Source organism: Morus notabilis, unplaced genomic scaffold (genome assembly GCF_000414095.1).
Source record: "Morus notabilis unplaced genomic scaffold, ASM41409v2 Scaffold201, whole genome shotgun sequence".
Taxonomy (NCBI): domain Eukaryota; kingdom Viridiplantae; phylum Streptophyta; class Magnoliopsida; order Rosales; family Moraceae; genus Morus; species Morus notabilis.
This window is the reverse complement of record NW_010357101.1, coordinates 557,938-571,639: the sequence shown is the minus strand read 5'-3', so window position 1 is coordinate 571,639 and position 13,702 is coordinate 557,938. Positions and strand designations below refer to the sequence as shown.

Genomic DNA, 13,702 nt, shown 5'->3' with positions numbered 1-13,702 from the left:
TTCACTCTTTCAAAAAAAAAAAAAAAAACGTTTTTTTCCTTCTTCTTTTTTTTTGAAAAGAAACATAATGGAAAAGGGTCCAATTTGTGGCTCACTTGGAAGAAGCCTAGAAAATATAAATAAACAATTAATAAATAAAAGAAAGAGTTAAATAGAATTTTTTTTAAAAATATATATATTTAAAACATGTATGATAAATATCATATTTATGATAAACGATTCATCTACAAAAAAAATATTTACCGTGAATATATTATTTATCTTAAATATTATAAATTTATCGAAAATAATTTTAAAAGAGGGCCTATTTGATACAATTTTACTAAATAAAAAAAAAAAAAAAGCTCTGAATATTTGTGGGTGGCTGGAAATGAAAGAGGTCGCGTGGCGAATGTGAGGCCTTCTTGGGATGCCAACCAACCAAAGGCTATCTCCCAACGCAAATGCAATCATGTCCACACCTTCAGTGAACCATCAACTACTACTCTTTTAACTCGACGTGTATATCCCTCACTACTCTCGGTCTCAATTAAGTCCTAGTGTCGTACCACCCAAACAATGTCGTCTTCTGTGGTCGCCGGTTCCTCCTCTTCCTGTGCCACCACCCTCAACACTCGCCGCCGCCACCACCACCACCACTCCATCAAAACTCCCCCCAACTCATTCTTCTCTCCTTCCCACAATTCCCAGGTACCTTAATTCTCATTCCAAAACCACCTCCTTTAATTTACGTACTTTTTTTTATTCTGATGAGATTTTTATAATCGGTCAATTTAGAATCGTAAAATACTAGTACATTATCTTTGTTTTTTAGTTATTGCACCATTTTGACTTGAAAAGTTTGCTCTTTAGAAAAGTGCGTTCCAGGGATTGTCTCTTCAAGAGGCCAAAAGGGATGTTGCCGATTCGTTTGTAGGTGAGAGTAAGGCGGGTTTGAGCAGTCAAGTGAGAAGAGGGCTTAATGTCACGGCCAGAACTGCCGGGGCTTCGAAGACCATTGAGGCTGATGTTGACAAGCCATTAGGTCTCACTTTGGGCCAAAAATCTGGTGGTGGTGTTGTCATCACTGTAAGTCCAACTATCTCGAATGTTTTACGTTTTAGTTGACTAAAATGGTTGACCTTGTAATTTAGAACTCTTTGACTCTGATGATATTGGTTAGACAAAGCTGTATTTGATCATAACATTTTTCCCATGATGATATTTTTGATGATTGGAAAGTTACGATGACGATTAATGTTAGGCTGTAGAAGGAGGTGGGAATGCAGCAAAGGCAGGGCTAAAAGCAGGGGACCAGGTGCTCTACACAAGCAGCTTCTTTGGGGATGAATTGTGGCCAGCAGACAAGCTTGGTTTTACCAAAACTGCCATCCAAGCAAAGCCTGACTCTGTCTACTTTGTTGTTAGCAGGTTTACTTTCCTTTGATTATCTCAATCCCGCCACTAATTTATGCCAACATGACGTACCATTCTCAATGGGATTTTTTTTTTTTCCCTAGTTAAGTTTTTCTTAAAAGAGTTACTGTTGGAATGAGATTAAAGGAAGTAGAACACATATCAAAAGTTCTCAGTTGTCCAATTTTCTTGTAGATACCGTACCTTTTTAAGTTTTTGAGTTTGTCTTTACCAATATTCAGCAATGTCATAAATACATGCCTATAACATAGAGCACATATAGGCCTAGTTCACTTCGCGAATTTGAGTTTTTAATTTGAACTGAAATATGAAATTTTTTGAGAACTTTTAACTGTAGTAGAAAAAGTTAGATATGATATTTTTTTAGAGCTTTTAACTATAGAAATCTGTAATTGAAAACTCAAATTGGTGAAATGAACGAGGCTATAATAATTCTATTGAAGCTTGGCACAATCGTTCATCATATAATAATTCCATTGAAGCTTGGCATAATCGTTCATCCATTTTTTGATGCAGAGGTGCTGAAGTAGATGTAAAACGATTACCAAAGCGCCCGGCGCCTCCCCGTTTCGGAAGAAAACTAACCGACGCTCAGAAGGTACAAGTATTTTTTCTGTGTGCGATTCAATTAGAAGTTAATAGGTAATGTTTTCTTTTGTAACATGTGAAATTTGTTTCATGTCTAATAATCACTAACCAAAACCACAATGTCATATCTTGTAGGCTAGAGCAACTCACATTTGCCTTGACTGTGGATACATATACACATTACAAAAACCTTTTGACGAGCAGGTAACTTTTCCTTTTCCCTCTAATTATATTAGATCAATGACTTAAACCAATTTTTGCTTGAGAATTAGAGATTCTGATCAAACTAACAGTTGATATATATATATATATTGTTTGGTTGTATGTTTTGTGTAGCCGGATGGATATGTATGCCCTCAATGTAGAGCACCAAAAAAGAGGTTCGCAGGCTATGACGTCAACACAGGGAAGGCTGTTGGCGGTAACTTGCCTCCCATTGGGGTCATTATTGGCCTGCTTGCTGGTGTTGGTGCAGTTGGAGCATTGCTTGTATATGGTCTCCAATGACCCTTTTATTCTTCCGTTCCAAAGATTAAAAAAAAAAAAAAAAAAATTAACTTGGTAATATCTGTAAGAGCAAGGATCAGCAAATTAATACAAACCTTTAATTCAAACTTTGTATATTGAGTTATCTATGAGACATTAATTATGAAGTCTCAACTTTTTCATAGGGACGAATATTATATTTGCTTTCTCTTCTAATAAATGGATACGAAGTTATAGTTTTTGTTGTTGTTTGTTGTTTCTTTTTCTTTTTTTTCCCCCCAACATTGCTTAAGGAAGTACAATGCTCTTCCCTTAATATAGCTTAAACAATGAAAACATCAACATATGTTTGCAGGCATAGCATATATAGTAAAGTTCACACTTAACTCTTATTATTTGTGTCACTATTTGTGTTTTTTTTTTGTTAAGGGATTTTTTGTCGTATTGGTGTCTTATTAGATGGGTCATAAAATTTATTTCCACACCTACTTTTAGCATAAAATCTATCCACCCAGAAAACAAAACTCAAAAGTTCAAAAAGAATCCCGGGGAAAAAAAAAACAAACAAACAAACAAAGAAAATAATCCCATAGAAAAATGCTCAATTGAATTATTTTCTTTACTTTGAAAACAAATACATATATGCAATCTGATCATACGGTCGATCACGTATTGTACATAAAAACATAGTTTTGTGTTTTTTACTAGTATTATTTTTTAAGTATCTTTAATAGATGATGACAATTCCAAGAAAGTGAAGATTTATTTATTTTTTATTATTATTATTATTATTATTATTATTAAATAACTCGTGAACTTAGGTTGATCCATATACACCGAGTACTTTCAAATTTTGAAATTCCTTCCTTTCAAAAAAAAAAAAAAATGAAATTCCTATTCTCTTACTAAAGTTTACCTAATTATGAACCAATACCGGTGGGATGAGAATCAGTTTCCGATCGATATAGATGGAAAAGATATATAACAAAAGATAAAGTGTTGTGTAATTTTTTTTTTTTTTTTTTTTGAGATCTCGTGAATAATGAGAGAAATATCCTAATAGAGTTGTACTAGAAAACTCCAAACTGATTATTTCCTCCTTTTTTCCCCTAAAAAAGCTGATTATCATTCTTTTTCTCCCTATTAAGGGCTATGAAAGAGAGATCTATACAGAGCTGAGATCGTCGCTGATGGAATAGCACAATCGCAACGATTATTATTAGCGTTTTCCTTAACATTGCTTAAATAATGAAAGTTAAATGTGTGCTTGTAGATACATGGCCTAAAGTTCACACATGTTATCTTTGGAACAAGGATCCGTGTCATGATTCGGATCATGGTTCGTGACTCGCTACAGTATTTTCTTTCACAAAAAATACACGTAAACCGAGAATAATTATGAATCATGATTTTAAATCTATGAACCAAACGTCTATCCATGTGAATATAGGATATACTATCTTAATGACATAAAATTAGGAAAACGTCCAAGCTTAACACAACCATTCTTGCACGTACACTGATAACTCCATGAAATGGAGTTATTTAGCATCTTTTGTGGATTAAAAAGTATGTTTGTTCTTGAGAATTTATTTAGTTTTTAATATTTTTACCTTATTTTTATTTCATTTTATTTTATTTGGAATTAATTTTATTTTTAGTTTGTTTTAGGTATTTTTATGTTATTTTATTTTATTTTTATTTAGTTTCCTTTCAAAATAATTAGTTTCCTCATTTATGTAATGAATTTGGTGACAGGTGGGCTTAATTGCAAACTTTTGAGCTGAAATGGGGTCAAAATGTAAAGAAACAAATCAGAAACTAAAAATAGAATTCGGACCAAGCAAAGCCCAATCTGGAGAGTAGAAAAACAAGCAGAACTCACTTTTGTAGCCGTCAGATCCGCAACACCAACGGACCAGTTGCGTGTGTGTGATTCACACTCCTCTCTGTGAGTTTCAGGCAGACAAATGTTTGCTTCAGCCATTCTCTCCGTGCCACGTGGCGAGCTTGTCTCCCACTATCTCCTTGCTCCCAATCCGGCGCTGCCACTTGTCTAGGTTTCTTATCTCCTTTTGTGCGTGGAATTAAAGGCAATTGGGGTGGGTGATGAGCATTTCTTCCGGCCCTCATACGAGTAGGGCCGGTAATTTCAGACATGACACGATGAAACGACACGAAAACGATACGAGATAAATGGGTTTAGACCGCACGATTATTAATTGGGTCGTTAACGGGCTGACATGAATAACACGAAAATAAACGGGTTGGATTCGTGCCAGCCCGTTTAACACGCTTAACCCGTTTAGTTATACGGGCCGTAATCGGGCCATAATCAGGCCGTTTGCATGAAGGGTGTTTGATAAAAGGGTTAACTTAATATAACACTCTAACTTTTAAATAAGTTATGGCATGTTGATAAAATTACAAAATGCCAATGGATTTGTAGATGGATGATTTGTAGATGGACTTGTAGATGGTTGATTACAAAATGCCAATGGATGATTTGTAATGGATAAACCTAAACTTTAAATATGTTTTATGCTTTATGCACTTAAATATGCCAATGGACTTGTAGATGGTTGATTATATTTTATGCACTTAAATTTTCAAATATTTGGTTATGTTTTTAAACTTATTTAAATGTACTTGGTTATGTTTTCAAACTTCTTTAGATGTTTAGTAATTGGTATGTTTTGAAACATATGTCATAAGTGATGTTTTAGATATTTTAATATGTGTTGGCTATTATGCATGAATTTAACTATAAGTGATATTAAGTAGTCAATTAATATAGTTTTGAATACAATATAAAATTCACTATTTTTGCTAGTTGGGTCATAAACGGGTCATAAACGTGTTTTTTTCATGTCGGCCCGTCACGGCACGTTTAATAATCGTGTTTGCGTGTCGTGTCGTGTTAACCGTGTTATTAGCGTGTCGTATTCGTGTTTGGATTTTTGACATGTCGTGTTCGTGCTCACTATAATCGTGTCGTGCCGTAATCGTGTCAGCCTGAACACGGCCCGCGAACACGAATTGCCAGCCCTACATACGAGCAGCCACAGAGAACAAGAGGGAAAAGAGCAAAGCATTTAATAAGGCTTTTCAGCCAATTTTTCAAGAAAATTCCAAAACAAATATTTTTATTTTATTAGATTTAGATTTTATTTTCCATAAATTATTGAGGGAGAATTCATTTTGGAGCTTCAAGAAGGAGGAAGATGAAGATTTTAGAAAGAGATTTTAGAGTTTGTGACACCTCCATTTGGTGATTTCTTTCCCATATTTAATCTCTTTATTTTTGTAATCTCTAAAAATGATGAAACCCTTGATGTTATTTAGTTAATTTTGTGAGCTAGGCTCCTAGTGCAACTAAGATTGTGATGTTTTAGTTTTTGCTTTTGGATTGTTTATGGTATTCTTGTGCTTGTTCATTCATGTGTATTTACTTGCTTAATTTCTATTTTTGATGGAAATCAAATGTAGAACTAGACTTAGATTGATTTGGAAAAATTAATTTAGGTTGGACTTTACATGGATGATGCATGTTCAATATAGGAATATATTAATTTGTAGAAGGTCTAGGAATATATCGTTTACCTTGTATAACCTAATAAATCCGAACTTGAAATTAGAATTCCATTAACTAGATTCACATAGGAATATGATGAAATTAGTTTGAGGAATTATAGTCATAATTAATTCGGAAGAACTTTATGCACAAACTTGAGTTTGGTTAACTAGTACAGAATGTTGTAGCATTTCTTTAGCATAGCTTTAGCATTTTGCAATCAAGGAGAAATTATTAGGAAGTCCTAGCTCAATTATTTACAATTGCTTGCATTTTTATTTTCTTTTAGTTATAAAAATATATAAAAAATAACAATTCTAGAAGTGAATCAATATTGGTATTTAACGAAAGCTAAACACAATCCTTGTGGGATCGATAACCGTACTCTTGTACACTTTATTATTTGTGCGATTCGTATACTTGCGAGTTTTCACGCAACATACACGTAAAACATAAATAAAAGTTTAATAAGTAAAAACAACAAGAAATTTTCAAATAACGAGTAATATACGCTTGATATATATCACTCAGGCTTTTACGACAATATAGAAGAATAGGCAAACGTGTAACCTGTTAACGCATAACCTTCTCCTCTACATAAATCTGATAAAGAAAAAAGAGCCGACCAAGAAAACTAATCCTTTTACTTGCTTCTTTTCTTTTTCCATTTTTACCTTTTCCTTTTTGAAATATGCCAATCTGGTGTTTCTAGTGGAATAATACTGTCTCATTAATATTACGACATAGCTCTAAATATGCCAAGAGCCTCCTACAAAAATTGCAAAAATGTTTTTTTTTTTTAATATTTGCAACATGTATTTTGTTTTTCTTTTTGTTCTACTCGTTGCATTTTTCTTTTTTGTTTTAAGAATTGTTTGTTTTTTCTGTGTTTTAAAATTTAATCCTACACCTACCTCCAGCAACATTATATCTCTCCACCCAAAAAACAAAAATCTAAATCTAAAAAATAATCCCCACAGTGGTTGCTGGCATAATCTAATAGTAATTATATACTTGACTATATGATAACATGAAGAGTTCAAAAAAAAAAAAGAAAAAAAAAGTTCCAAAATGCTATAGAGAATTAATTTTCTTTTACTTTGAAACAACCAAACAAATACATATATGGTATAATACTTATAATATGCAGTATGGTACGAGTTTTTTGTTTTGATCATAAATGAAATTGATACGATATATCATCAAATTTTTATATTTGATGAGTAATAATGATGGACACATAACTGTTGAAAACTCATCTATATATACCCTGATATAAAGGAGTTTTATGTTTTTTTTTTTTTTCCTTGAACGTGCAATGTAGGTATAAAGGAGTTTATGGTTTTTTTTTTTTTTTCTTGAAGTATCTTTATACCCTGATGACGATATCAAGATACCTGAAGATTTCCTATCAAAACAAGATACGTGAAGATTTTTTTTTAATCTCTCATGAAATTAAGTTGATTCATATACACCGAGTACTTTCAAATTTAAAAAATCCCTCTTCTCCAATTGCTAAAATTTATCTATACCTATTATGAACCAATAATGGTGGGATGAGAATATTCAGTTATGGAAAAGATATATAACAAAAATATCCTGATAGAGTGGTACTATAGGAAACTCGAAATTGATTATTATCCTTTTTTTTCTCTTAAAAAGCTGATTATATATATATATATAACCTATTATATATTACCTGCGCACTTATATATTCGCCACTATCCTGCTATATTACATTCAAAGAAAACAAGACTAGGTGACAATGGATCCACCACTCTCTTTTTCCCTTCTAAAACCTACTAGCCCTAATTCCACCACTTCTGCCGTTGCCGCTGCCATCACCACAACTGGTTACCCCAATTGCCCTGATTCCACCGCCACAGCAACCGCGAAAAATCCCCGATCACAGTGTCTCTTATCAAGAAAAACTGGTAACCTGCTTTTTCATAGTAGCATTCATGTTATATATTTCCTTAGGATCAGCCTTTGTATCTATTTTTACACATCCCCTCCCAAACTCACCTACTATCGAACTAGTCTCAACCTCCGTCGCCGTCCATAACGTCTCTGACAATGACGTGACGGGAGACTTGGATGTCTGCTTTCACGTCTCGAACATCAATCAAACCGGCATGATGATCAGAGACCTCTCTCTGTTGGCTTCCTACGACGACAACCTCTCATCCCTTGCAGCGACTATTGCGCCTCTCGAGCAAGACAGAATCCGCCAAAGCACCGTCTGGTTTAGTCTCAAGGACATGAGGGTTCCGGTATGGGACGCCGTCGAATCGGAGGTAACCTGGAATATTCCTGTGAGGTTTGAGCTTAGGGCTAGGGTTAGGTATGAAGGTATATCGTGGACGAAAAAAGAGATTTCTATTAAAGCGGATTGCGGTGAAAGGGAGTTAGGGTTTCCATTAAATAATGTTAACGCAACGAGGACGACAATAATGTCATCGAAATTGCAAGCCCGTGATTGCAGAGTTCATCGGTGCTGGAGCAAAATTGATTTACTGGTCTTGCTGAGTTTCCCTTTGGGGATTCCTATTCTTTTACCTTTATCATTTCGCATTATAGCAGAATTACTTTTTTGTTGTGACCCTTCGCTTCGCCCAATTTTTTCTCGTCAATCAAAGTCCATCTTCGGTCACAAATGATCTGTTGTGGTCTTTGAGGTTGGATATTTTTGTTTTGTTTTATGTTGGTGGTGGAAAGATATATGATATGTCACGATATTTATTGTTGACGGTTGGATTTCGTCAACAATAAATCCGCCGGATTACCTTGGGGTTACCCTTTAGATTACCGGCTTGTGGGTTTAATGAAAATGTGGATTCTAGTTTGATTTAAGTATTTTTGTATTTGAATGAACTGTATGTAAATGAATAAGAAGAATTTTATAGTGGTTCACCCTATAAAATTAGAGCTACATCCACTGTATATAGTATATTTCTTTTGTGGAGATCATAGTTTACAATGAATGCTATCTCTCTCTCTCGTTCTTTTTCCTTTGGAATTTTCTGGACCCCTTCCCTATTGGGGTCCTTCTTCTTTTATACTCGGGCTTCCTTCACTGGGTGGGTTTCCTTCGTAGGTAGGAACACTCAAGTGCTCTCCCTCTCTAGGCCCAGACATAGCCCACTAATTAGTACTGTTCACTCAACCAATTAGTCTTCTATTACGGCTCTGTGACTCTCCGTAATGCTTTTCTATCCCCTGGGGGGGCGGTTTGTAAACTTACAATTAATGCTGTCAGACTTCTCTTATCTTTGCATGTAACCTATCATGTCGAAAAGGGACGTTCCCCTCGTCGTCAGTGGTTGTTTAACCTTTCTCGCCCCTTCTAGTGATCTTTTCTGCAGTCGAGGGATCTTGTCGTGTCAACCCAGGCGGAATCAACCGTCGACGCCTCATGGGGTCGTCGCCCTAATCATGGACTTCATCTTCGGGCTCTATAGCTGATCTTGAGGGAAACGAAGCGTCGAGGATTGAGTGCTCGGCGAAAAGCAAGTATAGCCACGTGTCGTGGCGCCGTTGGTCCAGGTGTCCATCACATTTTTCCACACAACATTTATGATGGTGCATTAAATAATAATACTACTCTTGATCTTCCTAACAAGGCAGGAATGAATTTTCTCCCACGATCAATATAGGGGATCCAGCCTATTAAGTCACAAAGACCGGAGAAAAAAAAGTTGAAACCTACCTCATTTGGCCGAGGAGATCTCTGGGATAATGCCCTTTCTTTTTTTTTTTCGAATGAATAATGCTGTTTTTAAGATATATCGTTAAATAAAGATAGCTTCAAAAAATAAATAAATATAGCTTACATATTAATTTGACTCATATCTATGTTTAAAGAAATACTAAAAGAAAAAACTATAATTTATTTGGTTCTCTTTACACTCTACCAATGGCGGAAAATATCTTTCCCCAAGCATCTTATGGTCAACCGTTAGCGGTCAAAGACCCCCACGTCATAGCACCGTTACCGGTCACCATAGTTACACGTCCACGGGCTCTTTTACATATTTGAGATTTAAGATTTTAGATTAAGATTCAAGATAGGATTTAGGATTTAGAAGGTGTGGAAAACAAAAGAAAGAAATAAGAGAGTTAAAAGGGGAAAAAAGAAACCTTCTAAAAGAAAAGGGAAAAAAGAAGCACAAAAACGGTGCGTTTTTTACTACCCGGGGCCAGGCTGCACAATGATCTCCTATCTTTACTCTTTTATATAAGTGGAGATAAATATAAGAATTTAAACTTTTAAAAAACGATAATGAAGAGAAGACGCTTTCAAAATATATATATGTATGCATGTTAAGGTATTAAACTATTGTTGGTCAACCTCCTAACAGCTTAAGTTTTTGGGATGGATTGGTAAACTAACATAGTATCAGAGTGGGAGGTCCAGAGTTCAAACCCTCGTAATTGCACTCTTTATCCTCATTTAAATTGTCATTATGTGTTGGGTCTTTAATATATCTCGGGTTTAAATATTCACGTGTTGGGGTTTCCAATTAATTTACCCACACGATTGCCCATTGTCCAGCCCACACGTGAGGGGGAGTGTTAAAATATTAAACTATTGTTGTCCCACCTCCTAACAGTTTAAGCTTTTGGGATGGATTAGTAAACTAACCGTGTGTATATATATACATGTGAATAAATATGATAAAGCAAAACTAACATGCCGTTTTGTGTTTACCTGTTACTTAAGGCGATTACAAATATGGTTTTATAATTTTACATTTTAGCTGCTGTACATTGTGCAAGTAATAATTAATCGTCTACCCATAGATTTTTAGGTATATATTTTCATATTCATATTTCAAATATAATCCTACTTTTTAGGAATATACGAGATTCGACAGTATTGATAGAATAAAAAAGAGATTTCTCGTGCTTCAAAAAAAAAAAAAAAAAAAAACAGAGAGAGAGAGAGAGAGATCTCTTTTATAAAGGCAATATATAGATATTCTAAAGAGCTAAAAAAAAAAAAACTTGGTAGACTTTTTGTTTTTTTTTTTTATATAAAGAAAAGTAGTTAGTAGAGAAGATCAAAAGAACAAAGAAAACAACGTTGTTTTGCATATTTTGCATGTTTCCCTACCGGAGTCAAAAACAAGTGGTCAGCTTATATTAACCAAAATAAGCGTTGCAACCTTGAGGTATCTCTTGTTTTTCGCAATATACAAGGGCGATTCCTGTCGCATTGTGCATCCAACACAATGTTTGCTCAGTTCATGTAAGTAACTCAACAAGGCCCGAATTGTCACTCTTTACAGCGATAAGTAAGGCCGTGTTGCCTTTCAAATTCATCCTTTTCACGAGTGTCACGGCTTGGCTGGTATAGACATTGCTTCGATCAATTAATACGTTTACAAATAACAGGAATTTGAATATTATCCACAAATAAATGGAAGGCAGTAAACAATATTTAGCTTACCTAAGTGGTTTCAAAATATTAGAATAACAAGGCTTTGAAAACTATCAACAAATATATAGAAGCAGTATTCAGCTTACTAGAGCAGTTTTAGAATGGAATACTAACAGGTATTTGAAATTATCAACAAGTAAATAGAAGTAAACAATGTTTAGCTTACCGGGATAGAATGAAATACTAATCAATAGCAAGTAATTTGAAAATCATCCACAAACAAATATTACTCAAACAAAAAAAGTTTTTAGCGATAACCGTTCTAGTGGAGTACTTTATGGTGTATCTCTCCCGTGCATTTCCAGTGAGGCTGTTTTTTCCTTTTAAAAAAATCTCTAAATAGTGTTTTTATTACTGAATTATGAATATATTAATAAGGGAGAATGAGTGATATTACTGAATTATTATTCGTATTTTTTTTTGCATTCGACTTTAATATTTAGAACTATTCCTTCTTAATTTAAATCATGCGAAATGCTACTTGTAAAACAAAGTTTTTCTTTTGTTTTTTTTTAAGGGATACTTGTGAAACAAAATTGTTTAATTTTCCATTAGTTTATCAATGTTGAAGTCTCCAATTCAGATCTTCCCATCCCGAAAATTAAACTAAGTTGTTAGCCATTAGTTTATCATAAAGATTCCAAGAATACTAGGTTTTTAATCCCTAAAAGAAAGATAATAAAGAGATAAGGCTTAAAACGAAAAGATATATTTTCCATTAAAAATAAGATATATTTAATTGATAAAGCAAAAACTACAGTTTATATCCCCGTTAATAGGCCAATTTTACAAATACGGGCTTGTTTTAGCTAATACTACTTTTTCGTCTCTGATTAGAGTATCGTACTAGAATATTTTTTATACATTTATAAAGAAAGGTTCTTTTTTCTAATGAATATATATTAATTAAGAGAGATTATATATGTAACAAGACTAATTTGCCTAAGATTCTCTCTCTAGATATTCTCTCCCACACAAAACTGTTTTGACTTTTGCGTTTGTGTGTATATATATATATATATACACATATATTCTCTACGCAGCACGAATGGCAGAATATGGTTTCCCTCAAGCACATAATGTTAAAACACCCCCCTATACTTCACGACCCAATAACGGCGGAACTACTGTTATCGGTTACCCCGTTTCAGGATTTTCGCATCCTTCGACGTCTACCAACTCCGCCGCAGCGGTGGAGGCCCCGGAGGTGGAAGCTCCCGTTGGAGCCTGCAACCGCCTTTTATGTGGATGCTTATTGAACGTATCGTTTATGTCTTTCATGATTATCAGTCTAATTTACGGGTTATTTCTTATCCCACCTTTACCCGGTGTCTCAATAATCTCGGCCTCCACCAACGTGACCAGCAACTACGTTATAGAAGACCTAGATGTCAGATTCTCGGTCCAGAACAAGGCCAGAAAAGGCATGATCTTGAAGAAAATAACTCTGCAGATTTATCATGGAAAAGACGACGACGAGCGCCTCTCCTACGACGACGAACGCCTCTCCAACGACGTCGTTTTACCGCTAAATAACTTGGAGCTGCAAGGGAAGGACGACCATGAGACCGTGTGGTTCAACCTCAAGAACCTGCTTGTTCCGATCGACAAGTGGGAATCATCGGCAAACGGGAGCGTTTCGACATTGGCGGTGGGGCTTACGAGGATCGGGTTTAACGTTAGGGCTAGGGTTAGGTATAGAGGCAAGGCGTGGTCGAAGCAGGAAATCACTATGTATGCAGTATGCCGTCCAGTGAAGATAAAGTTGGATCCTGGTCATAAGTCCAACGCAACAAAAGAGACTCAGAATTTCAATGCTAGAAGCTGCGAGGGCATCGGGCTATGGAATTACCTTAAATTTTTTCCGCTCGCTATGTGGCTGAATTTCATTCTTCTTGGTTTAATTTACGTTGGAACGACACTTTGCAATCGTCATTGCGCTAAGCTTAGAGTTTTGCCTCCGCCTCGTCCCTCATCCTAATTCCTTTTTCTTCTTTAAATCGGCCATTATGGTTGTTCAACTTGTTCTACTTGGAATACCAAGATATTGATTAATGGAGATTGATTTTCTTACATATATATATATATATATATATATATATGATGAAGTAATGGAGATTGATTAGATTATTAGAATTATCTTTATTTTATATATATTTTCCACATGTACTCTTTTTAACGAAACCTCATTCTGT

At 34.8% G+C, this 13,702-nt stretch overlaps 1 protein-coding gene across 1 annotated transcript; it reads left to right on the top strand.

Annotated features, from left to right (window-relative positions):
* Positions 1-439: 439 nt before the first annotated feature.
* LOC112091568 lies at positions 440-2,672 on the top strand. Its single transcript, XM_024165564.1, has 6 exons — positions 440-690; positions 853-1,068; positions 1,244-1,410; positions 1,933-2,014; positions 2,140-2,208; positions 2,341-2,672. Exons 1-6 carry the CDS (start codon positions 559-561, stop codon positions 2,509-2,511), a joined length of 837 nt encoding a protein of 278 aa, XP_024021332.1. The 5' UTR covers positions 440-558; the 3' UTR covers positions 2,512-2,672.
* The last annotated feature ends 11,030 nt before the right edge of the window (positions 2,673-13,702 follow it).

Bases quoted from the DNA above. Each gene is read 5' to 3' on its own strand.
- LOC112091568 (XM_024165564.1), top strand. From the start codon at position 559: ATGTCGTCTTCTGTGGTCGCCGGTTCCTCCTCTTCCTGTGCCACCACC. The intron at 691-852 runs GTACCTTAATTC...TTTGCTCTTTAG, and splicing joins CTCCTTCCCACAATTCCCAG to AAAAGTGCGTTCCAGGGATT. The intron at 2,209-2,340 runs GTAACTTTTCCT...TGTTTTGTGTAG, and splicing joins AAAAACCTTTTGACGAGCAG to CCGGATGGATATGTATGCCC.